At 40.5% G+C, this 26,769-nt stretch overlaps 1 protein-coding gene across 1 annotated transcript in view; it reads left to right on the top strand.

Annotated features, from left to right (window-relative positions):
• Positions 1-26,769, top strand: part of lrp1bb (low density lipoprotein receptor-related protein 1Bb) — a 237,367-nt gene that overhangs the window by 202,123 nt on the left and 8,475 nt on the right. Inside the window, exons 65-86 of the mRNA XM_056434519.1 lie at positions 473-592; positions 1,425-1,544; positions 3,705-3,821; positions 4,890-4,996; positions 6,761-6,893; positions 7,329-7,435; positions 7,565-7,697; positions 8,156-8,278; positions 8,463-8,585; positions 10,169-10,324; positions 10,598-10,732; positions 11,140-11,259; positions 11,456-11,697; positions 12,018-12,241; positions 12,810-12,916; positions 16,618-16,734; positions 17,045-17,218; positions 18,962-19,087; positions 19,512-19,676; positions 24,756-24,917; positions 25,480-25,654; positions 26,016-26,120. Coding sequence (XP_056290494.1) covers positions 473-592; positions 1,425-1,544; positions 3,705-3,821; positions 4,890-4,996; positions 6,761-6,893; positions 7,329-7,435; positions 7,565-7,697; positions 8,156-8,278; positions 8,463-8,585; positions 10,169-10,324; positions 10,598-10,732; positions 11,140-11,259; positions 11,456-11,697; positions 12,018-12,241; positions 12,810-12,916; positions 16,618-16,734; positions 17,045-17,218; positions 18,962-19,087; positions 19,512-19,676; positions 24,756-24,917; positions 25,480-25,654; positions 26,016-26,120 — 3,091 coding nt within the window. The remainder of the gene's footprint in view (positions 1-472; positions 593-1,424; positions 1,545-3,704; positions 3,822-4,889; positions 4,997-6,760; positions 6,894-7,328; positions 7,436-7,564; positions 7,698-8,155; positions 8,279-8,462; positions 8,586-10,168; positions 10,325-10,597; positions 10,733-11,139; positions 11,260-11,455; positions 11,698-12,017; positions 12,242-12,809; positions 12,917-16,617; positions 16,735-17,044; positions 17,219-18,961; positions 19,088-19,511; positions 19,677-24,755; positions 24,918-25,479; positions 25,655-26,015; positions 26,121-26,769) is intronic.

Below are 26,769 nucleotides of genomic sequence, written 5' to 3'. Positions count from 1 at the left end.
GTTCCTATTTAGTGATTAAGCAATTAGCAAATTAATGAATTTGGTATGCACCATAAAGTTAATCAAGAACTTTTTTTGTAATTAATTCATTATTCATTTTTTAAATCAATCAATTGTATAAAAACTTTATTATGCAAAATCATGTTAATTCAACCTAGCAATTTCACCTTGAGTTCTTACTACATTATGGCTGTCATATTTTTACTGTTTGTTAATATTTCATGGTCTAGATTAAATAGTTCCAACCATTTTTTTTCATTTGCGTTCACGTTTATCTTCTTAATACAAACAGGAAATGTAAAATGCTTCATTAGCAGACACTGCGTTGACAAGACCTTAAACAGTCAATGAGTTTTGTACTGTAGGTTGAATCACAGTCAGTAGTAATAGTTTACAGGCTTTGCTTTCTTTGTCGTTCGAACATTTCTTATTGATGCAAGATCCCGCTGCTCCTTCCCTTTTTCTCTTTCAGAGACATACATCTGTCTGTCGGGCCAATTCAAATGCACCAGGAAACAGAAATGCATCCCTCTTAACCTGCGCTGCAACGGTCAGGACGACTGTGGAGATGGAGAGGATGAGACAGACTGCCGTAAGCCACTGCATTAATACTTTAAGAATTATTGTCCTAAAAATGGCTTTACTGAGCTTATATCCCATTTAGTCTATGAACGTATCCCCCGTTTGATCATTCTGCCCAAACATTGCAGATGAATAACAAGATATAAATTAAATATTTTACTGTTTTTGATATTGTTGTTTAAAAGCTGTAATCTAGTGATTCTGATAAATTACCTACATTGTCTTAATTTGACATATTAATTTTATTAATGTGTTTGGACAGACCATATGGCGACATTAACATTACGTTGTAATGCAGTCATTAGGAAATTCTAAATTGTTATTGGCTGTTTCTGTGAAATAGGATTAGATACTAATAGGACAGAAGATAAGAAAAGATTTGCTTTGCCGTGATGTAACTCGCCTGAATATCACACCCCGTATCACACCCAGTCTTTGAGACTGCTGCATTTGTCTAGCATGTGATTGCAAGAGGGACCTGAGTGGGGGAAGAGAATGCAAGACACTAAGGAGGAGAAAGAGACTTAGAAAAAAAAGGCTTTAATTAAAGTGAAGCTAATCACTTCATCCCTTCTTAGACTTCCACAATGATTGGATGTGGTTTTGAATGCACTTGTGTAATGAGCACTGCACCACTGAAATTAAAACGCTATCTAAGACAATGTGAGTTTTTTTAACAAGCATCTACTTGCTATAATAACGGAGTGAAAAGGTATGCAAGGCTTCTGCAGAAATAAATGACTGCCTCACTGGTTCTTATTTCACTGTCGTTTTTATGAACACTCTGATTACGGTCGTCATTTCCACCATCCCAAACATGCTGCCCGTCTCTCTGCCTCCAGCTGAAAGCACCTGCTCCCCAGACCAGTTCCAGTGCAAGGCCTCAATGCACTGCATCTCCAAACTTTGGGTTTGTGATGAGGACCCCGACTGCGCTGATGGGTCAGACGAGGCTAATTGCGGTGAGTTGTCGAAACCCACTTCAACATAAATCACTCCACTTCACTTATTTTTCCGTTAAAGGGAGAAGAATTTGATTTAATCTGAATTAATTTTACACTTGGCTTCACTTTGGTACTTCACTGTGTTCTAACTGCCAATCTGATGATTTGCTGAGGGAGAATGCCCTGAAGGACAGCTGTCCCTTTCATAGTAAGAGCTCAGCATTATGATCTCAGTTTGACAGGGATTTTTAGCAGTCTTGAATGCTGACCTCACACACTCAACGGCCATTATTACTGGGGCAGGGCACCTTGGAAACTTTTTCCGGCACTATGCACCAGGATATTATATCTGCTCGACATGCTTCTGCGGAGAGTTAGAGTTCTTCGATCAGGACGACTTCACAATAATGCCAAGCTCTGTAAAGTTTTATCACATATAATTTGACAATTTTCCTGTCAAATAGATCAAATATATAATATCTTGAGTCATAAAGTCAGTCATAATTTACTGTATCATATTTTTGCCATACATTATCTTAATAATAAAGTATAGTTGCACAGTGGGACTTTTTACACAATGTATGCCTTCACAGGCAGAGGACTGATCTGCCTGTGTGCGTGCACCACGTGTTTTCTATTCATTTGAAGAATAAGAACATTGCAATTTGAGGATATTCATCCTTTAATGTTTGATAAGTCACACCTCCTCAATAGAGTCCTTTGTGGTTTGAGGTTGGTTTCATGTGGAGGTTTTCCTGCTGCTTTTGCTTAGCTTACTGACGTTTGACTTTAGCCCCTCAAACTGCATTATCTTAAGTGTTTGTTTCATCCGATATTCTTCATCACTTAAAGTTCTTAACACTTAAGATCACTCAAAGGAGATGCTGCCATATAGCTAGCTATTTTGTTTACTTTGCATTCCCTCAGACTGTTTATGGAAGTTTTGCTTGTTAGCACCTTCATGAGCTCTGACTTTGAGGGGAAATATTGTTTTTCTTTTCCTGCTTCACATCTTTTATAAGCTGTTAGTGACTGACTGAATTGCTGCCTAATGAATTGCTGCCTTGTCTCCTCCGCTGCTGCTCTCAGCTTTCCTTCTTGATTCTCTCCTCCTGCTGTCATGTTGGAGAGAGATCCAGGCAGAATCTGCCACTCTTCTTGTTTGACGCATCTCCTCGCTAACTGATAACAATGTTACCTTTGCCACTATCCCTGATGATATCTGCCCTGAAATGACTTTTTAAAAGGAAGCTCTGTTTGACTTTGAAAACCCATTTTGAGGAAGTGTTGCTGGAGCAAATATCCAAGCACCCGTTCCCTGTGAAATGAATAGAAATATGTTGGATAATTTTGGCCATTAATGTTTAACACTGCAATACCCAATTTAAGACTTAAGGACCATAATTGGCTCTGCAATGTCATTTATTGAATTATGTGATTGACATTTTGTAGCCTGGATCGGGACCTCTGTCAACACATTATTCAGTCTATCCTTAGCAGGCTCGTTATTTTAAGTAGGAAACATTATTAAACTCCTGTGACTAATTTACTTTATGTGTGTATGTTAAAGGGGTCCACTATTTTCACACCTTGTGCACAAGATGATTAGAGCTCATCATTTTTGGTTTTCTCTATTAAAACGTTTTATGAGCTGTTCTCATCGCAAGAAGAAATCTGTGTCACTTTTGGCATTTTAAATATTACTTACTAAAAATCAATAACATTACAGATTAAAAAAAAGTGACAAGCTAATATCCAGACAATGTATCGCTGCTGCTGTCAACACATCACTGTCACTGGTACTGGTTGGCACTGACAGGACACTGAAACAGAAACAGAGTGTGGGTGCGGATATCAAAAGCCAAAATAAAATGCTTCAGCTTCTGTTGTGTTCTGTAATTCTCTTGGATGTTTTCTTGAAGAAAGTTCAATTTTGCCAACTTTCTGTCACAAATTCTATTGAGAATGATTTGTAGCACAGTCAGGTATTTCATCTTACGGTGTGTTAGCCTCCAGGGTTGCATACTGTGTTTTGAACTCAGTGTCAGACTTGCTTCGGGAAACCCTGAGGAAATGATGATTACTACACGTTGAAAATATGATAGCTAGCACAATATTAATATTCATGCGCTTTGAAGCCATTTTCATCTTCATGTTTGTTTGCTCCTGATGAAAAAGATGAAAAGACCTGTGGACCTCATGAATTCCGCTGCGAGAATAACAACTGCATCCCCGACCACTGGAGGTGTGACAGCCAGAATGACTGTGGAGACAACTCAGACGAGGAGCACTGCAGTGAGTACCTGACTCCTCACTTTCTGCCAGCTCAGTTTGTTCGTTTGTATTCACTGTTGTAGTTTTTACGCGCACTTAGGCAGTGAAGAATTGGACTTATCTGAAGACACCCAAGTTCCCCTCCCACCACCACACCACCTCTTTTACCCTCTCTCACACAAAGACACACATCCTCCCTGGTATCCGTACACATTGGGTGATTCTTCCCACTATTGACTCACTTGGACTCAACTTGTTCTCTTATTATTATTATTATAGTCTCAGACTCCTAAATTCTTGATATCATCTCTTCTCTGTACCAAGCTCCTATTCCCCTTCATTTGTATATTCATCATCACTTTTAGAAGAAAACCTTTGTTTACTCATGAAATGACACTGGTAACCAGAGAGAGAGAGAGAGAGCGAGAGAGAGCGAAAAAAAGAGAGTGAGAGAGAGAGAGAATCACATGACTATGTGCATGCCTTCTGTGTTTCAGTGTGCATCATTTGCGTGGTTAATACAATGCTTATTCCTCATATCTATTATTGTCAGTGAAGCTGTAAATAAAAGCCAGTCACGTGTTGGATGGCAAAGTATTAAACAGGTGGACCAGCAGAAAGTGGAGAGGCTGCAAATCAGATTTTGCTGCAATGTCTGCTGGGAGACTCTTTTGCAGCAGAACTCATGACACACACACACACACACACACACACACACACACTGCATTAGCTAGCAGTCCATGATAACAAGGGGAGGGCCCAGACACTGGATCTGATTTCAGCTATTTAGCTGCGTCCTAATATTGTCCTCGGGACTGACTTTCACTAAATGGCAGATACAAGCTTTTTGGCTCCAGGAAGTATGTCGCCCCCTCCATTGTGAGAGCTGCAATGAATGTATTTACATCCTGATCAGCTTTGCAGTTTCTTCACTTCGAATACAAAATGACTCTAATTAGCTAAAATGACGGTTTTGTCAACACTGAAGATTTGGCCAATTACTGCATCGGGGGATGCACGGTTGCTCTGTATACCGCTGGAAAAATAAACAGTCTGGTCAAATGGTTGTATCTGTTTTTCTCTACTTAGAGCCAGTCACCTGCAACCACAAGGACTTTGCCTGCGCTAACGGAGACTGCATCTCCTCCAGATTCCGCTGTGATGGAGACTATGACTGCCTGGATAATTCAGATGAGGCCAGTGTTTGAGATATGTGTATCACTTACTTATGTATTAAAGAGTAAGGTAAACCCACATGAGTACTGCTAATGAGGCACATATATTAGCAAAACGCTATATTAAGAATAAGTTGGTGCACTCTGGAAAACATTTCTAAAACAAGAAGCCATGAGCATTTTGGACATGTTACCTTTTTCTTTTGAACGATGTGAAGAGGAATCATTCCACTTTGCTTATTTAACCATGTGGTAACCATTCTATTATATATTATACTGGATACAAAAGGTACTATTGCAAAGATATTAGCAACTTACAGTGTACACAACAAAATAACAGTATTTACTGATGAATACTATGGTGGCTTAGGGTTATGCTCTGGTCTTTAATTGATCTCTTAAAAATGTTTTAGTATCTGAGCTTGCAGCCCAAGGACAGAGTACGTGTCCTACTCCCAAAGGGATATAAAATTGGGGAAGCATATTGCCTCTTGCCAGGGAAATAATTCCATTCTCTACATCCATCATTGTGTTGATCCAAATCTCTCATACTGGTTGCTATACTCCAACAATGCCGGACAGAAAATATCTCCGTGATTGTGTGTGATTCATTGTACCATCAAGTGCATTCGTGAAAGAGTGAAATGCCTTTTGTTTATTTGCCTAATTTGAAAATCCTAATCCCCCAAGCTTCCCAGCAAAACAATGAGTGCTTGTTTTGTTCATAAATATGCTAAAATTTCCACATTTACAAACCTTCAAATTGCCATTGTAATTTTACGCTCTTGTAATATGTGAAGAAATTACCTTAAATGTGCCTTTATCAAGCATCGCGTGGTGTAAAGAGATGTTTTCAGTATTCAAACAAAAAATGCTCGATAAATGGTAATGATGCAGTGCAATGCATAATTCAAAGAAAGGGCTTATTATCACTGTTCGTCCTTCTTATTAATTTATTTCTCTGTTTAACATTTGCACAGCATTGTTTACATGTACTCCTAGTCCATGCAAAGCAGTGCAACCATAATCAACCCTTTACTATGTGCCCCCCCCCCCTCCCCCAGTCTCAGGAAGAAAAGTCACCTTTCAATCAGCATTAGCATACCCAGTAATTATTGTATGCAGTTATTCATAGTGGCCGTCATGGAGTAGATTGTCACCTTGATATAGTGTGAACTGCTCATACTTATCTGAGCATGGAAGATGACTGGAATATATGAATTATTTGAAAACCTCTATACTATCATAAACAGATGCAATTGATACTCACGCACATTTAGATGTTCTGAACATGTTTAGTTTTTCCAGTATTTTCTTCAAAATTCTGAATGTTAAAGTCCAAACATTTAAGGTCACAGCAGTTTTCTTCATCTATATAAAAGTGATCCATGTGTATAGTAGGAAGATTAATATCACATGATGTGAGCCTCCTTGATATCTTGAGTGACTCGGAAAGTGCATTATAAATGTAATGTTCTCTGAGAGGCCATTGGCCAAAGTCCTAAAGCAATTCAACTCTAAAATGAGAATACAGTACATCATTGAGAGCACAAGGGCCTCTTCACCTATTCAACCTGTGTCAAGCCCTGAAGTCCTAAAACAATGAGCAGTGAACCCTACCTTGAGGATAGAATGGTTACATGAACAGTGATACTTTCAGTGATAATCTCTCAGATATAAAGTGTTTTTTTCCCCCCGAACAAACATTCACCGCAATTTAATCTCATTGTGACGTTGATTGTCTACTATATATTGATGTTATTTCTTTACTGTATGCGTTAACAGAAAGGCTGTGAGGCCCGCTGTGCAGATGATCAGTTTCGTTGTCATAACAACCTCTGCATCTCGCTCAAGTGGCTGTGTGATGGTCAAGAAGACTGCAAGATGGGGGAAGATGAGAAAAACTGCCAGGAAACGGGTACAAAACGATTTCCTCTATTTTTTTAAGGGAATTGTATATGGTGTACAGAGTTGCCAATTGCTGCATAGAAGTACATATTTGTTGTTGAATATGGAGTTCATGCAATCAGTCATTTTATTATTGCCATGATGGGCGAAGGAAGATGTTATCTTGTCAAGACCTTTCTGAAAATCACTGTTACATTTTCTATTGTGCTTATCACAGACCTTGAAAATACACTATTCTGTAATACAATATGAGATGATTTAATATGTGAAATGGCTTTTTACTGGCCATACACTGTGAAGCCCTTTTTTTATTGCAGAAAGTAACATGACCTCTTTGACCTGCAGGACATTGTTCATGTGTTTTCCACTTAAGAAATGTCTCAGTTTATGGATTTCTAGTTGAGGAAAGGCCCAATGCTGACTGGTACACTTTGCCCTTCTCCAGTAGCCCCTTCATGTTCCCTAAACGAGTATGTGTGTGCCAGCGGAGGGTGCGTGTCAGCCAGCCTGCGGTGTGATGGACATGACAACTGTCTGGACGGCTCAGATGAGGTCGGTGCAGCTTCAATTGATTCTTAAAAAACAACCAAAAGATTATTTGTTTTGGTGTCCTCTGATTGCAGCTGATAACATTACTAGAGTGGACATTTGTGATGATTTACTATGATTCTGTGCTGACAGACTGGCTGCGTAAAGGAGTGCAGAGAAGATGAGTTTCTCTGCCTGAACCGTGCCCACTGCATCCCTCGGCGCTGGCGCTGCGATGACGTGTTGGACTGCATGGACCACAGTGATGAGGAGAACTGCAGCCAGGGTCGGTATGAGTGTGACCTCGCGTCAGTGTGTTTATGTGTTGCGGTGTGTTTTTTATATTTTCTATCATATGGGGGGAGTGGGGGGGAAAGGGTTCTCATAAAGTAGCTCAAATCTCAACACTGCATGATATAGTATTAATAAACAGATAAGTCATGTGAACCATTTTAGAGAATTTAATATAAAGGAGACATAGCAATAGAGAATAATATCTGTCGGGTGGGTTGAGAGCATGGGGGCAGAGGTAGGGAGTTTGAATACAATAAGAATGAAAGATTTTTGGTGAGATTAATCGATTTCGATTTTCATGGGGAAATGATTCAGGGCTCTCTGGATCATTATGTTAAATGATGTGTCATTCAATCTTGTCAACCGTTTAAAAAATATATCATTTTTTAACCTTGAATGCACTTTTCTACCAGAGGTCGAATGTTGAAAGACTTGTTTGTGCAATTACAGGTGCTTTCTTCTGCCGCACTGATGAGTTCATTTGCAACAACACCTTATGCAAACTCCACACATGGGTCTGTGACGGCAAGGACGATTGTGGAGATAACTCTGATGAAGACGTAGACATGTGTGGTGGGTTAAAAGTGTCACTTACAAGGCTTTCCTTTGAGGACTGTTGATGCATATTTTATAAACCACTTCCATTTTATTTTCCAAAAGGGAAAATGCTATTGTCTTTTGATAAAAGAATGCACGCAGTACTTTAATATTTTTTTAAGGACATATCTATATGAACTTTTCGGGTCTTTATCTCCAGCGAAGCTTCTCTGCCCTCCTACAAGGCCGTTCCGTTGCAGAAATGATCACGTGTGTCTTCGCACAGACCAAGTCTGCAACAAAGTGGATGACTGTGGCGACAACTCGGATGAAGACGAGTGTGGTGAGCACATAATTCATCAATGGAGATGCTATTTTAAAACGTGCACCAAGAAAGCTTTTTATGTGAAAATTCACTGAAAGTTGTAAAAAAAAATTAGCAGAGTGCAAAAGTATGCTTCTATTATTTGATAATAATACTTCCCTGATGCACTTGTCCTTGAACCCACAGGAGTACAGACCGAACAGCTTAACATTAATTGGGGCTGGGACAGAACTGTTCAACCCATGACCACTTTAGTTTTTTTAATGGAGACTGGAAATGACATACAAACCCTGAAAGTGAATTCTAAACTGTCCTCCAAATCAGTGGCTCCCAACTGTTGTTAACTTATGAACCCTGAACAGAAGCTGTGTTTACTTGATTTAGAATAAGAGAGTAATTTTTATTTATCATCTTGTTCAACTCACAAAACACACATTATGACTTGTATGTTGAGTTATTGTATGACCGTCTAAGTTAAAACACTTTGGAATATAATATAAAACACTGACCCAGTCGATACATGTGAGCATGCCCAGCAGCTTTTTCTGATAACATATTTAAATAGGGTCAAAGGTTAGGCCTCATTTCTAATGCACGAGAGGATTATTGGCCTTGAACTGAATGAACTGCGTGTACTATATATGTGAATGTCACGCAGTCATACAATCCAGCACGGTTGGAAATTATGGAAAAAGATTTGTAAATTAACGTTCTTTTAAAATATTTTTTTAGACCACATTATCACCTCAAGTTTGATGTACTCGACATCGTTTTGTTTTTTGGGAGGGTTTTTATGCTGAAAATGTCTTTTATCTTCTCTGGTTTGCCCGACAGCATAACAGCTGCCGAGCCTCTTTTAGTCTCCTGACGCGTTTCCCCGACACAAGTCTGGTGTGACGATCACACCAAGCAGACAGGAAAGGAAGGGACAAATCACTTCCCTCATCCGTCACTCTTTTATTCTTTCTGTCCTCCATTCATCTTCCTCTCTGATTCCATGGATACATCCATCCATCTCTCACCTCACTCCATTACCTCTCACCATTGTGTGCTTCGTCCCACCAGCCATCCTTTCAATCTCACCTTAATCCCACTGTTCCCTCCATCCACCTCTGTGTCACCGCATTTTATTCTTTGACTTCCTTCAAAATCTCATTTGTCTTTGGTATCATTTGTTTCGATAGAGGAAAACTGTACAGCTAATTCAAGTAGACGAATGATCAAAAACTTTATATGCAAAGTAACTCAAAGATGTTTAGGTTAAATAATTTTACAAATAACAGCTGTCTCATCCTTTATTTTGAAAACTGTTACAAATGGACTGACCCTTTATAGAATAAATCATTCAGAAACAAGTATTGTTTGATTTGCAGCAGGTATCATATTTATTTTTAAAATGCAGTGAAGTAAAAAGGAAAGTAATATAGGTAAATAATTGTTAATAAGCTCTGTCCTCATTGGTACACATTTCATAATTTGTATCTTCTATTGAATCTTTTAAACTGAAAGCAGCATATTCGAATTTGAATACTTGTTACCGCATGAGTTAGGTTTTTGAGTGTTTGTTGTCTTATCAATTAAAACTGTGCTTACTAAAGCAGAGGTGGTGGCCGGAAGACCTCGGCCTTGTGGGAAGACTGAGTTCACCTGCAGTAACCAGCACTGCATCCCAGTCCAACTGCAGTGCGATCTCTTCAGTGACTGCGGCGATGGCGGATCAGATGAGCAAGACTGCAAGGCCCATAAGTCCGGCACCAGTTGAGTAAACAGATCAAGGGAGAGCTCGGAAGAGATGAAACATGCCAAATGTCACCAATGATGTCATCAAGAAGTAAAACAATGTTCTCTATTTAAATGGAATGTTGTGTTATTTATGGTAATGCACTGTATGTATGCCCACGTTTGACGTGTGCTGTTCACTATATGAAAGAAGACGCTGCCCTCTCTGCTTTTGCACATCAAACGAGACACACAGCAGGTATCTAAGAAGCAGAGGAACGGTGCCATCAAAGTCCTGTCTTTATTTGCAGCTTCCAGTGGAGACGTATGTGAAAAGAAAACAAATCCATGTGGAGAGGATGCGATTTGCAACCAAACAAATGCTAATGCTATCTGCCAATGCAAACCTGGATTTAAGAGGAACCAACAGACAGGCCAATGTGAAGGTAATATATGATCAGTTGTATTCTTTTCCCCCCCCCCATTAGAACATGTAATGATACAGCAATTGTGAACATTTTCAACTGGATTGTTGGGCGAACAATTTATTTTCCTTAGATCAGCCAGGTTAAGTCCTGTAACAACAAATCAAACTAGGGCCGCTAGTTTCATGACAATAAACTGTCAGTCTTCCCCATTATGTGGAGAACAAGTAGGACAAAGACCCACAATCCCTATAGCATTAAGTAAATATCATTAAATATATATTGTTACATAATATGACTCTCCTGTGCCGGAAAGTATTCGCAATGTATTCCCCATCATCTCTTAATGTGTATAAAGTGTCTCATTAATAGCGAAAAGTATAAACAACCTGTTTCTAATTAAATCAGTCGTATCTTTTTTTTTCCAGAGATAAATGAATGTCTACACTTCGACACATGTCCTCATTACTGCACAAACACTAAAGGATCTTTTAAGTGCACATGTGACCGAAATTATAAGGATATCAATGGCAACTGCAAAGCAAAAGGTATGAGCCTAAAGTTTAATATCAAACATCCTTTGATGTCCTCTGCATATATGCTAATGTTGTGATATGATTGCATTGTAAAATGGTATTGTGTATTTGTATGCACTGTGTTTTTACTGTTGTCTAATACCCAAAATGGAATTTAGCCAATTTTCTTTTCTTTTCTTTTTCTACATATTAATAACTCACCGGGCAGGACCAGAAGATCGTGTGCTCTACATTGCTAATGATACTGAAATCCGAAGTTTTGTGTATCCATTTAACCAGAGCCACGGACACAAACTGCTCACTCACATTGAGGACAATGCCCGCATTATCGGCATGGATGTTCTATTTCACCACCAAAACTTTATCTGGGCTACCCAATTTAACCCTGGTGGAATTTTTTACAAAGACAATCTAGAAAGAAGTCAAACTAAAACAAATGTCAGAAACATTGTAAGTATATCGAATGCGTGTCTTTCTTTTTTTTCTGTTGCATATGTTCTGAACTCAATGGTATAGTAAATCAAAAAGCATGCAAGTATATGTTTATTGAAATCTATTCCAAAAAAATCTTACCACAGATATGATAAGCAATAGGGTAATTATTGCTAAGATATTTTCTGTAAATTCACAGGAAGGGGATACATATACTGTTGAGAGGCTGCACTCTACAACATGTGTACCTGTTATATCTCTTATGCAACAAAACTCTAGATGAATGCATGCACAATGTCGAATAGAGAGCCTGACTTTGCAGTTATTATTGGTTGCAGTGTTCAGACTTCCGTCGACCGAGAGACATTTCTGCTGACTGGATCACAGGAAACATCTATTGGACTGATCACTCTCGGATGCACTGGTTCAGCTATTACACAGCCCACTGGACTAAATTACGATATTCCATAAATGTGGGACAACTGAAGGGACCAAATTGCACCCGCTTGATTACTGACATAGCAGGAGAGCCATACGCCATCGCTGTGAACCCGGCCAGAGGGTAAGTTGTGCACAGCAGGGTTGTATCATATACATTCTGATTAATCTGGTATGTCGTTTTTCCTCTCGACCATGGATTAGGCCACATGCCTTGCCAAACGTAGCCCGCTGTTGCCTCACAATAAAACCCTTTTATTGCGTGAGAGATGTGAGTGAGATGCTACATCAAGATTGACAAAAACATTCAGACGTCGAACTCTTTCTGTGCACTTGTTATCGGCGGATACCTTTTCAATACCAATGGAGAGCACTGATAAAATGTCTTATGTAACCATTTCTCAATGGTCTTTTTCTAAATGAAAGCATTATTATTGAGGCTTTCCAAATATTCTCATCTGCCGTACCACAATAAACTTCAGTATTTGGAAAATAAAGCGGGACAGAAGGATTTATAAAAATCTGCACAGAGAAACAACACGTGTTGCAACAGGAGGGACACAATTGGACATTGTCAGGCTATATGAATGTTATTTTAGGTAAAAGGTGCATTTCTATGCATATTGTCTGCAATATTTTATAAGATGATGGTGAAAATGAGAGGTACAGCATTTCTCTTGTCTCTGTTGCAGTATGATGTACTGGAGCGTGATAAGTGATCACTCTCATATAGAGGAATCAGCCATGGATGGCTCCTTGCGCAGAGTGCTCTTGGAAAAAAACCTCAGGAGACCCACCGGTAGGTATTTTTTATTGTCTAGAATTTATTTGCATTGCTACATATCTCTTTCCTCTCATTACTTTGGTATCTTTTAAGGAAGCCTTTGGAATTTTCATGAAAACAAAGTAATAATAACAAGTAATATTAATATTCAGTGTTCCTCGTGACTCGTCGTGTGTTTCTTGAGGCTGAATACTCATTAATGTTGTTCTCGTCCACATGAAGGTACGGTAAGGTTTGGTAGTTTATTGTCATTGTGAGAAAAACATACAACGGAATTAAGTTAGCGACTCATCATTCAGTACAGCAGCAACATTAACAACATGTATAAAAACATTTAACCCTCCTGTTACCATTCAATGTTTAATGTCGGTGTTCTTTGGGGTCAATTTGACCCCAGGCTGTTTTTCACTGTGTCAAACATATAAGAAATATCAACTTTTTTATATATTTAAAGGGCTATTTAGGTAGTCAACAAACAAACATAAAGCACCTCACACTTAAACTTGGAAAACAATATTAATTCTAATTATTTTCTGGAGGTTTTAATTGCTGGGGTCAAATTGACCCCAAGGGTAAAATATGTCAGGAAATATAAAGGTAACAGGAGGGTTAAACATTGAATGGGGTCAAATTGACCCTAAGGCAACAGGAGGGTTAAGACAGGATATTTCTCATTTAAAAATAAATAAGTATAAAATAAACATAAAACACAGGCATCAGTGGCTTAAAAGTGAACAAGTGTCATGTAAAAGAGTATTTTTGGTCCCCCCCGCAGCACTGTCTGGTGCTGCTGAGTGGGGTGCTGAGTATGGGGCTGATGGAGGAAACCGCTCTGGGGGAAAAAGCTGTTCCTCAGCCTGTTCGTCCTGGTTTTAATAGTACTGTCCAGCCAAGTCTCTGTGATTACCACCACACAGCTGCTCATGTTGTGCGACGTAATCCGTAGCCTCATTTCGTCAATCTTGTTGAGGAGTAGCCGGGAGTTTGCCAGAAAAAGACTTGGTAGAGCCGGTCGGTTGGGGTTAGCTCGTAGCCGAGCCTGCAGGCCGCTCCTCTTGCCCAGCTCGTGCCTCCTCTGCCGCCGCTTGGGGCGCCTCCTGAGAGGAATAAAGGCAACGTCCCCGGGCCCTCCCAGTCGCAGGATCTCCGGAGGGATAGAGTCCAATATTTCAGGGATGTGGACCGAATACTTTACTCCAATGACAGTGGGTTCAGCAAAACACACGGGACGGAAACGCTACGAACAAACTGAGAGTGCCCAGCCGCTGCGTACACGTGCGCCGCCATGAGCTTGAACTAGCACGAGTCTTCTTCACTGCCTTTGCATGAAAGTTTCTTGGCGTTACCGCCACCAGCCAATAAATCAGTGGGAGTCGTGGTCAACCAACGAGTGTTCAAAGGCCCGTGCACAAGCACATTTTTCTTTGTCTTAGTTAAAAACGGGGACCTGGCCACTAAGACATTGTTAGACTAGAATGGGCACTCGGTAGAGCGCATACCTTCGCATATCACAAGATTGGGCATTGAATTATGAACCTTTTGGCATTAGTTGCATGCCAATTGGATCAAAATTGACCGTGCTATTGGTAAAAAGAAGATTTTGACCTATCCATGAAATTGACCTTGACCCGATTGATCCCAAAATCTAATCAAATGGTCCCCGGATAATAACCAATCATCCCACCAAATTTCATGCGATTCGGTTTAAAACTTTTTTTGTTATGCGAATAACACGCATACAAATAAATAAATAAATACACGGCGATCAAAACATAACCTTCTGCATTTTCAATGCGAAGGTAATAATGCTGCTGGTCATCAAAACTCCTCAGGATACTTTCATTATTGGACAGCTACAGTTGAACATGCCGCTTTGACTCCCATTCAAGTCAATATATTGTTTGATCCTATGTTCATACTTTGTCAATTTAAACACTTTGACTCTTTCAGGTCATTATTGTATTGTACATGATCGTCCATGTAATTTATAAGCTGAAGGTTCTGTCACCGTTTAGAATGTTAGAATGACGAAGGAGCGATAGTTTGTGAGTAACACAAGAATAAACTAGAATGGGCACTCGGTAGAGCGCATACCTTCGCATATCACAAGATTGGGCGTTGAATTATGAACATGTTGGCATTAGTTGCATGCCAATTGGATAACAATTGACCGTGCTATGGTAAAAAGAAGATTTTGACCTTTTCATGACCTTGACCTTTGACCCGATCGATCCCAAAATCTAATCAAATGGTCCCCGGATAATAACCAATCATCCCACCAAATTTCATGCGATTCGGTTTACAACTTTTTTTGTTACGCGAATAACACGCATATAAATAAATAAATAAATAAATACACGGCGATCAAAACATAACCTTCCGCATTTTCAATGCGAAGGTAATTAAATTCTTAAATAAACAGTGCATGGAAAAAATGATAATTAGATAAATGAAAAAGAAAAGAAATAACATATATAAACTCACACAGACGTTACATACATAACTAGAATGGGCACTCGGTAGAGCGCATACCTTCGCATATCACAAGATTGGGCATTGAATTATGAACATTTTGGCATTAGTTGCATGCCAATTGGACAAAAATGTATTGTGCTATGGTAAAAAAAGAGTTTGACCTTTCCATGACCTTGACCTTGACCTTTGACCCGATTGATACCAAAATCTAACCAAATGGTCCCCGGATAATAACCAATCATCCCACCAAATTTCATGCGATTCGGTTCAATACTTTTTGAGTTTTGCGAATAACACGCATACAAATAAATAAATAAATACACGGCGATCAAAACATAACCTTCCGGCATTTTCAATGCGAAGGTAATGAACAGATGTGATGCACTATATGCATATCTCTGTAATTCATAACGAGCCATTGAATATACAATGCACTGTAAGATGTTGACTTGGCCGACAAGCTCATTAGCTAATACTTAAACCTCAAGAGCAAATTCACACTCAAGAAATGTAACAGAAAGATGTAACTTGCTTGTTAATTGGATGTCTCATTAATTGACATTACTGTAGATGCATTGGTAGTAGAGCTGGATGTATACCCACAGGAACAAACGTTTGGACAACAAATAGCCTATGGAGTATGTTATGACCTATATACTAATGTGTAACTAAAGAGGATATTCACATGTTTTGACGTACCACATATGCACAGTATAGTATATATTGTTCACCCAGTGCAGTCAGAGCTTTAAAATGTATGAGAATAAATGCTCTCCAGCAACTCAGAATGTGTTGGTGTGTCTGCAGGGAGACACTTAGTGCTGATCTAGTTTTGAAGAGCTGCTTTGGCCTCCTTTAATTCAAGGGACCCGTGCTCTGTCTTGGACACAGAAAGAGGAATTAATCATCTCAAGAAAAACGCAAACCTATTTAAACGCCCCAGCCAGGTGCTCGATTATACAGTCAGACTTTTGGGAGAAAGTAAAAGTGAGTCACTGATTCTAAATTGTAATATGTGCATTCGGAGATGGTAGATCGACTATAGTATTTTGACACAACCAAATGAATGTTGAATGCAAACAGCCGGAGAGGGATGGAAACAAGAGAGACTGTCTTCACATCCTGTTCATCTGCTACACACATATATCTTGACCTGGAGATCTCCTGCTTTGAGGGACTCTGTGATGAGCCCTGTTTAATGTTTTCAGGTAAATACATTTCTTTCTTTCATCCTCCCACAGGGCTGGCCATTGATTATTTCAACCAGCGATTATACTGGGCAGATCCTGAGCTCTCACAGATAGGGAGCATGAGATTGGATGGCTCGGATCCTTTGGTGACAATCAGTGACAGACAAGGTAAAGATAACTGGAAAACAAAGCACACATTTTTATTATTTATTATTGTTTCACTATGGGTTCCTCAACTTTTCATCAAATAATTGCAACAATAGGAGTGCTTGTGGGTAAGCTTCAAAGCAATGTGTGTTGAGAACACTGCACCCACACACACGTTCCTGCTTTCTTGTATCTGCCACTGAATGAAAACTGTCATTCTTCCAAGTGTTTTTTAAGGGTTTCTTGATGTTCTCTGCTGTCTCTGTTGGATTCTTCCAAGTGTTTTTTAAGGGTTTCTTGATGTTCTCTGCTGTCTCTGTTGGATTTACAGGGATTTCCCAACCATACAGAATTGATATATTTGAAGACTACATCTACGGAACCGGACTAAAACATGAGGTCTTCAAAATTCACAAGTACGGCAAACAGTCGGTGGAATATCTCAATTTAGGGATGGAGAATCCCACTAATGCTTTGATATCCCATCGTTACAAACAGCAAGACGGTAAGCTGTTTTGGCAATCGCTTTTTGTTTATGTATTATGTAAAAAGTATCCATTCTATATTCAAAAAGCTCCCTATTATCTAACATACTGTTGAGTATCAGCCGAAGAATGCCTTGGTAGATTAATTTATTAACATTCATGCACTTTACTGTGTGTAAAACATTCTTAATAAAGTGCATGTAGAGAGAGTTTAGAGAAGGTCATCATAAAAAATTGCTGCGCCGACGTTAGAATACATGTTGTCAATTATTCAATGACTGAGTGACGGCTGGTCTGCGCGTCTGGATGTAAATTAATGATTACGGATGTCTGGACCTAAGTTACATATAAACAAAGCTAAATGAAAACGGAGAATATGGTAAAAATGGAAATTTAAACCAATATTTGCTGTCTCTGAAGTCTTATTTTTGTAATTCAAACATGTGGTGAGGGATCTCGGGTAGGACATAATGTGAGGAGGAACACATTCAGCTCAATCAAACACTAAACAGAGTTGCAGTTTAGTAAATACCAAGTATAGCTTGCGAAGGCAATCCACTATATAATGTTGAGTTAAACTATAGGTGCATGATTAGTTATGAATAATCAGTTCAGTGTGCGAACATGTTATGACGAATGCCTTCATTAAAAGGGAAATCATTTTTAAAAACGGAATCTGTGGTGTTCAAGGGATGAAAATATATCATATTTAAATAATAAGTGATACCTATTGGATAAATATGACATCAAAAAACAGCCCAGGCTCTTACGGTTGATTGAAGCTCTCTTTGAGGCGTGTAACTGTTTCAGGTGTGCAACATAAAGAAAAATACCCATCTGTTGGCTGAGACACCGTTAATCAATACAACCATATCCTCTTCCTTCCTTCATGTACTAGACCCACTTGAGTTATTTGTTACATCTCTGGTGTTAATGGTTATAGGACATCAGACAGCTCAGTCTTGTTCAGTTTTTCACTTAAAGGGCAGCTGTTCTCTTCCCCAGAGACTCATTAGGCCAGCCGAGTAGTGTGAAGTCTGTGGGCAGAAGATGTGCACAGCCTGCAAAAAGATATGACATGGCGGCCTGATATCTTCAGCACAACTCCGAACAGCCATTTCGATTGGTTCTGGGCTTTTATCGTTGAAATCTGACCGCTGATTATCTCTAGTATATACTGTGTCACCATGAATAACTAGTCAGAGACCTAAACATAATTATACCATTTCATCACAGAACTTTACAAAACTATACCTCGGAAGATTTATAAAGTTTTCAAACATGTCCGTTTTCATTATGAGCACCAGATGTCTTGTGTTGCTTTAAATCCAAACTTTAATTGTAAAGTGTGATCTTTCATAGTTTACACCTCCTGAGTATTAGTATTTAATCCAATGCAACCCACATGTTGTGTCATTTTAATTCAGTTTGAGTACTTTTTCACGACATCGACATTGTTTTCTACAAGAGCCCTTCAGAGAGCTGATAATGAATTAGACAACGGGAAATTCGTTACACGTTTTGCAGTCGTTGATTATTCAATCTGGAGAAGAGGCTCATGTGACGTTATTCATATGCGTTCGCCTCTCTGGGCTTCGAGTAAATAACACTCTTGAAAACTCGAATTAAAACACTTGAAATATAAATAGCTTTTCTCTGAGACAGAACAAACACACTTTTCACAAACAAAGCTCTCTTTCCCATCTCAGGCCAAATGAAGAGATTTATCTTCTTGCCTCTTTTTTTATTATTTTTCCCCACAGGATCCAATCCATGCCTGAGAATGTCTTGTGATTTCATGTGTCTGCTCAACCCGACTGGTGCCAGATGTACCTGTCCAGAGGGTAAGGTGCTGGTCAACGGCACCTGTAGTGACGCCATAGTCTCAGGTAGGCCTACTTTTACATTTTAGCCATAGAAAGATGACTTATTGTAGGATTTAGCAGCACCTATAGTGTTGGATGATGGAAACCCTGGCTTGTGTTGTCAGAAACAACTCTCACTTTGACGAAATGTTGATATCCACTCAACAGCACTGGGAATGTATTAAAACACAGCACAGACATTCAATTTAAACAGACACCCATAGTTGTTCATAGCTGGGACCAAAACACATCGCATTGTGAATATTTGATGTGTGTTGAGGTGGATTAGAGCAACCTCCTGCATGCGGTTTCTATGGATCAATTTGAAAACCCTGCTTCTCACCTGTATGGTTGCGTCTGACTGACATTAGCAGGATAGCACTGGTTGATGTGACTGAGTGTTACACACTGCAGCACAATAAACATTACGGGCTTTGCTGTTTTAAAGGTGAACTGTGCCGTCCCACCTGCGAGAACGGAGGCCGATGCTTAGCCAATGAGAAAGGAGATTGGAGGTGTTACTGCTGGCCTGACTTTTCAGGGGAGCGCTGCGAGGTCAACCACTGCACAGACTACTGTCTAAACGGAGGCAGCTGCATGGGCTCACCCCTGGGTAAGTCTGCTTCTAAAGATGCTCCTTCTAAAAATACTGTCGAACAACATCTGCAGCGCGATTGTTCCCTGCAATTGCATTTCATTTTACAGGTGTTCCTATCTTTGTGTCCACTTAATTAATTTCTTTGTTTACATGTATTCATAAATACATTGAACTATTCTCCTCACTACAGTCTGAGCATCCAGTTTGTATGAATAGATGGTTTGTGTGTTGCATCCCTTTATATTCTACTGATTAAATTAGCTGAGAAAACATGTCGCTGTCACAGACATTTTCAATTCAAAGTTGCATACGCATTTCCTTTTTCATGCTGACTGAATGATGACATTCAACCACATTTGTCTTCCTTTAAACCTCTATGTCTTTCTCACTTCAGCTCACATTTGCCACATTAGATCTGCCGGTTGAGCAGTTTATTTTCAATGACGCTCCCGCTGAATAAGCCTCAAATGTCAAGGTCTTCTTTTATGCGCTCATGGTTTCCGGATCAAGTTCTACCCCACAATTTAGCAAATGTATATGAATATATATGCCAAGATGTCAGCGGTGGAATTGAATCGGGATGTACAACCCTAATGAAAATGTTATCATTGATTTACAACACTATACATCATCTTCCAATCATCCCACAATATATCCATTTCCATTCGTCATTAAAGAGAGCGGAACGATTGCCCTGAAACCAAAAATGTGGTTTGGAGAGCCTTATCCAAGGGATTTAAAAGTATTAAAGATGTCCAACATGCGACACAGAATGATGAACTGTATTATTATTTATGGTGGTGGACAGCTGAGAGGGAAGTGCTTTAATGCCATATGTATTGTGCTGAAGGGACGTTCTCTTTCATTAATGTACGGCAATTAGTTTTTCCTCGTGAGAAAGAGGTCTTACTACATAGAACACATGTCTATGAGGCATCACAATATGTGTCTAGAGATGAGCGAGGGATATGATCAAATGGGTTTCCTAAAGTCCCTGCTTGGGTGATAAAACAGGACTGAAGGCAACTTCACGATCAATTAGTAGCTGGACAGTTTCCAGGTGTATCTATAAAAACACACGGTGTCATTGAATTGCTTCTCTCCCATCCCGATAACTGGTTTACTGACACTCTAATGGAACTTTTGGCAACAAAACACAAACTTGAACCAAGGACAGACGACGGTTATTTTTCAATGCTTTTATGACTTTTATTAATAGGTGAAGAAAAAAAATGCTTTGTACTATTTCCTCAGAAAATGATGAAACACATTGTGTTAGTGTCAGTGATAGTGTTTGCTGTCAATTGCTACTTCTAAATCACTGTACACCCAGCAGGTGTGGTGTAGGGACCTGGGCCGACTGCAGGATTATGGCTGCTGGAAAAGGATTTGGGAAACTATTGATGATTCATTTAGGAACCCAAATCATCCACAAACACATTTACCTTCATTCATAGAACTCATCTTACACCCAAAAAACTATTTGTTCCACTTTTTGAGACACTCATATTCGTGTGTCCTTTATCTGTGAGTTGTCCTCCAAAATGGTGAAATACACAATACAATCCAGAAATATTATTGGTAATCTCTTCTTCCACAGCATACTGCAGTGGCTATTTGACAAGAAAAGTGAAGGACAGAGCGAGATTACTTCTATTTTATTCATATGCATGTACTTTTAAGTTTGTAACCATCGCCAAATGTATGATCAAGCTAAAACAAATATGCAAATGTTTAGGGGTGGCATATTTGCCAATTTGAAAGAAGAAAAAAACAGATACAACTTTCTTGAGTATCGATGCTTTTTTTTCATTGTTTTAACATTTTTGTAACACAACACCAATTAGGATCTACTGTATCTGATGGTAGCTAGTTTCTTTGATGAAAACTGTGTGCATAAAGCATGTACAGATATGTATGTATACTGTACATTGATATTGGCCATACAGTATGTCAAATATAACTTCTAACCCAGTGAAGATAGCACTGATGGATCATTATCTGAACCAACAAATGCATGCATTATTTGTCATCTTGGCTCCCCTGTTCCTACAGCTAAATTATATATATTTTTTTAGATTAAAGTAGTGCCTGGTTAGAGAGCGTAAACCCTGGCAGCCTTAACAGAGACGTGACTGAAAGCAGAGTAATTGTCACTTTGACATTTCTAACCCAGATTATCCCAGCTACAGAGTTGTGGAGTGTGAAATTACCAAGTAGCCTCGTGTGAAAGACCAGCCTTGGTACTCCCACCACCTGTCCATTATGAAAATGTGAATAAATTGTGGTGTGTGCACTGTTTTTGGAGGGGATATGATGAACAGATTTTCCTGAAACATTTCCACCTGCTGATAATTTGTAACTAGTGCCAAAGATGCATCACACTCATTCCACTTTAACAGTGCAGTGGGGCGCAGCACAAAGCTCGTCTGGAAGTAGTTTGTATCGTGCTCATTACTGCAGTCACCAAAACGGCGATATAGTAGTTCATGCCTGGAGCATGAACTTGTGGTTTGCATCTCTACTAATATCCCAAAGGCATGTTCACAACCGAGGCTGAACTGGAGCGAGAGGAAGATGGCCAGTGTAGTGAATATGGAGTCAAGTCTGACGCTCATGCTTTACACGTACATACTGATCTATGACTCACACTTTTATGTATGAGCTCTGTGACAACACAACTGCTAATCCATTTGTTTATGTTAACAGGGTGTCCAGTGGATGTATGATAATAGTGTCATTGATAGTGATGGACACCATTATCATCAGACCCTAAAGTTCCTCTCGCCTCTGCGGAGTAGTTCAGCGCCTTTCAGCTCTTCGTTTTGGTTCAATCTCACTGCTCTCATCAACCTCATTTTCAGATGCAGCACATGTTCTGATAAATCCCCGGTTCCTCACAAGCCCAGCACAAAATGGCGCACAGACAAAGTTCCGATTGATTCCCTCTTGCGTAATCGGGGGCCGGAGCCAGGTATTAGGGCCAAACGGGCACGGCCACAGCTTGCGAGCGAGGAAAGTCAAAGTTAAATCTTCTCCTGGCGTTCCTACTCTACGTACAATTTCAGAGCAGCATTTATTCACAGCTGTCAATCATGGCGTCGCACACCTTTATTATTGCATAAAATAACCAATTATAATGAAACTTATCAGAATAGTTTACGACTTCAAATGACAGGAACCGTCGTGTTCTTTTTAAAGATGCCTGGTCTCGACGCTAAACCTTTTGGCATGTGGGCTTTATCCGCTTTATCGGTGGTTCGGATGTCTTTGATTCACAAGTCTTATTGATGTGGAGGTAAGTTCTACCCAGGTGTGGAATATAGGAATATGTATGACCGAAAAGGCTTTTCAACCTTTAGGACTTAAATATATATTAGAAAAAACATGAAGTCGAACATCACAACATCATATCGAAGCCACTTGAGGTCCTTTGGACATGTGATTCGAATGCTCCCTGCTGCCCTGTTGGAGATATTCCAGACATGTCTGACAAGGAAGAAACTGGTGGGCAAAGCCAAAACACACTGGCGGAATTATATGCATATTATTTCTGGCCTGTGGATGATTGGGGATCCCATAGTTAGAGTTGGAGGACATGACTGAGTAAAAGGGCACCCCTTGACCCAGCCATGAATATGTGTCTTAAAATGATGGATGGAAGATGTATTATCTTTGCCTTTACTCTCACCAAAGTACTGGATGAAATGTCAAAACAGCTGGGCCATGTTACAAGGTTACTCAAACAGGAAGTGCATTTGATGGGTATACTATTTTCATACAAAAGCGCTGGAAGTTACTTCCAGCAGCTGGACACACAATGGATCATGTTATCCAGTGCAACACCGCTGGTGGTCTATGACACATAGGGACAAACTATATATCAGGAGTTGGATACGCAGGCAATACTTGTGAGAAGGATGAAAGCTGATTTAGCTGCCTCCAGACTGGCCTTTCAGCACCATGAGCTGGGACTCAACACCCCCCGGCTGCTTGATTGAGTTGGGGACCCCCACCCCGCACAGCCCCTGGACTTCCACACCCTGGCAGCCCAGGGAACACAGGGTGCCCCTGGCGCCTCACCCCAACCACTCTGTCCAGGGCGCCCCCTGGTGTACTCCAACACACATTCACTGCTCCTGTACAGACACAGGGTTCAGCCATGACACAGTCACCGGACCCAAGGTTCCCGGATGACACAGAAGTAGTGGGGACAGGCTGGAGGAAGTCTGAAAGGCCTAGCTCTGGTGCAGGACAACAGCCTCCTCTGGTGCTGGGACAAACCAGGGGCATGAATCACCAAGTGACAGGATACAACACAGGACGACTGACACCACAACAACAAGAGTGGGGACCACTGTGGGAGGGAGGGTGGGTGCCGGAGTCCACATCACCGAGGTCACACATCGAGTCCACATCACACAGGCTGACACTGACATGGTAAAACAGGCACTCCCCACTCAGGCAAGGCAGGAAATTTAGGAAATTTAATCCTTCTTCCCAGAGTCCTTCAGAGAGTTTCCCAGAGGATCCTGACAGCTGTTCTCAGGGAAGCATCAGGCAGCCTTGGCAACAAGGTATCACAGGCAAGTCAGGCTCTGCTCAGGACATTGAACTACACTTTGTCATTACACGGGACAGGCGCACTATTGGAAGTGCAGAACTAGAGCAGACAGAGAACCGGAGGTGCAGAATCACACCCTCCACAGGTCTCACCACCAGCTGCTGTTTCTGCAGGCGCTGCTGCGGAGCTACGTAGCAAGAACAGGAGAAGAACAGACAGAGATGAGGCAGGGAGGAGTTTGAGATGAACCAGACCTGCACAGGACCCCACATGACCCCACAGACCCCCACCCCCACAACTGCCTTGCCCCCCACACACACACACACACACACACACACACACACACTTATGTTGTTTTTTTTTTTGTTTTAATTGTGCTTTTGTTTTGCACATTCCTTCTGAGATCATGAACACTTTTTTTCATCACCTGCTGTGTGTGTATGTGACAAATAAAAACATCTTGAATCTTGATCTTGAATTGTTGCTTTTGTTCTTTACATGCTCTCTTAATCTTCCCTTTTCTTGTCCAGGTAAGCCCACATGCCGCTGTCCTGTCGGTTTCTCAGGGCCTTTCTGTGAGAAGAGGATTTGTGACAACTACTGTTTAAATGGGGGAACATGCGACATCACTCAGGGGAACCAGCCAGTGTGCCGCTGTATGGCAGAATACACTGGGGAGCGCTGTCTTTACCGTGAGTCCTGCATCCATTGCTTGGTGGCAGCAAACACAACAAACTGATGAAGCGGGTCATGACCTTGGCCTCAATATAATTGACATTTAAGTAACCGCAGGAACAGTCACAACAAAGCATTTATTTTAATTCAGTTATGCTACATTAAATCTATAGAAGTAAACGCTTTAAAGTTCACACGCAGAGTGTGGAACAAAAACAACCCCCTGAAGTATTTTCTTTCCACAAATATCACATCCACCTCTATTTTGCAGATAAACAAAATCAAAACCATCAAAAGAACCTTTGGGTGTTTCTGTGCTGAGGTGATAATGTATTGCATTGCCTTGTCATAATGGGTTGTGGGGAAACAATTTGAACCGCACATCATTAGTATTTTCCTAACGTTGCTTGCCCGAGGGGTGATACGTTTTCATCTGTGGCTAAGATGTCATTTGATGTGGGTAATTGAGTCCCATTAAAGCCCTGTACAATTCCAATCAGACCAGATGAAACTATGTTCCAAGTTTCTCATTACACACTACCCTCTCTCTCTTCTTTTATCCCTGTGTCTGCGGAACAGACATCTGTCATCACTACTGTGTGAACTCCAAGGCCTGCACGCTATCCAGTAGCGGCTATGTGGAGTGTGTGTGTCCTGCAAGGTTTGAGGGAAACAAGTGCGAGGTGGACAAGTGTCTTCGATGCCACGGAGCTCCCTGCCTGATTAACGAGGAGACGGGAGATGTGGTTTGCAAGTGAGTGCTTGGTATCTGCTCACTTTGTCCCTCATCCATTTAGCTAGAATGCCAGGGCTGTGTGGTTCTCTCCATTTATGGAAACGCATCAGTTCTACAGCGTGTCCTCAGCGCTCAGTTGCTGTATACGCAGGTTGCAGGCAGAATTAATTGTTTTTTGTTTAAATCTGAAAATGTTTTGGGCCACACACGCTTCAGCAATTAAAGCTGTGTTAACGTCAATGACTTATAATCCAGGTGAACTCTTCTGCTTTGTATGAATAATGAATGTGTTTGTCAAAACCACCACTGACTAATTTTCTTCTTGTAAAAGTCTAGTTTTGTGCTTGTCGCTAGCATCCATTATTTCTTCATCCCCCAGTTGCACAAATGGCAGAATAGCACCGAGCTGTCAGCTGTGTGACGGATATTGCTACAATGGAGGCACCTGTCACCTGGACCCCGACACCAACCTGCCTTTCTGTCAGTAAGTCACTGCTTAATGGGTGAAGGAAAGTGGGGGAGAAAAAAATGTATGTTCTCCACTATTATTCAAACGGTTTCCATTCAAATGCTGGCTCTCTTACCCAGAGAGCCTGGCCTTCGAAGCAACACTAAAAGTCACCGAGGGGTACCGTTCCACTGCTCGGAGGACAAGATAGACGTCTTCCTCTGGAAATAAATCCTTAAGTTGAGGAAGGTTTGATGTCACTATGTGGAGGCCATGGCGCAGCAGGGAGGGAGTGCCAGTGCACCATCGTATGCTGTGTGACACCTTACTGTGGCTTAAGGTTTTTAGGCAGTTAAAAAAGCCCCTTCAAAGCTTGCTTTCTCAACATATCACACTGTTCCTCCTTGCAGTTAAGAGCTGATGTCAGGCTTCTCCGACTCTCTTCACTTGTAGGTTTTAGAAGTTCTAAAAAAAGAAGTTGAGGTTTATGTCATGCCATGAAATCCGAGCCATGAAATCCGATGCCAAAAACGTGTAACAGACAAAAGCTTGACTGGCAGACGCAAGGGAATTATTGTGAAAGACGAAGCGCTGCCCATAGATTAATCCCACCTCAACTATAATCACATGCAGTACTGCATTAAAAATCTCTCCAAGGAGGAAATTGGAAATCCTTTTCAAAAGC

This window comes from Pseudoliparis swirei, chromosome 2 (genome assembly GCF_029220125.1).
Source record: "Pseudoliparis swirei isolate HS2019 ecotype Mariana Trench chromosome 2, NWPU_hadal_v1, whole genome shotgun sequence".
Taxonomy (NCBI): domain Eukaryota; kingdom Metazoa; phylum Chordata; class Actinopteri; order Perciformes; family Liparidae; genus Pseudoliparis; species Pseudoliparis swirei.
Note: the sequence above shows the minus strand (reverse complement) of the source record. Positions and strands in the feature narration are given on the sequence as shown.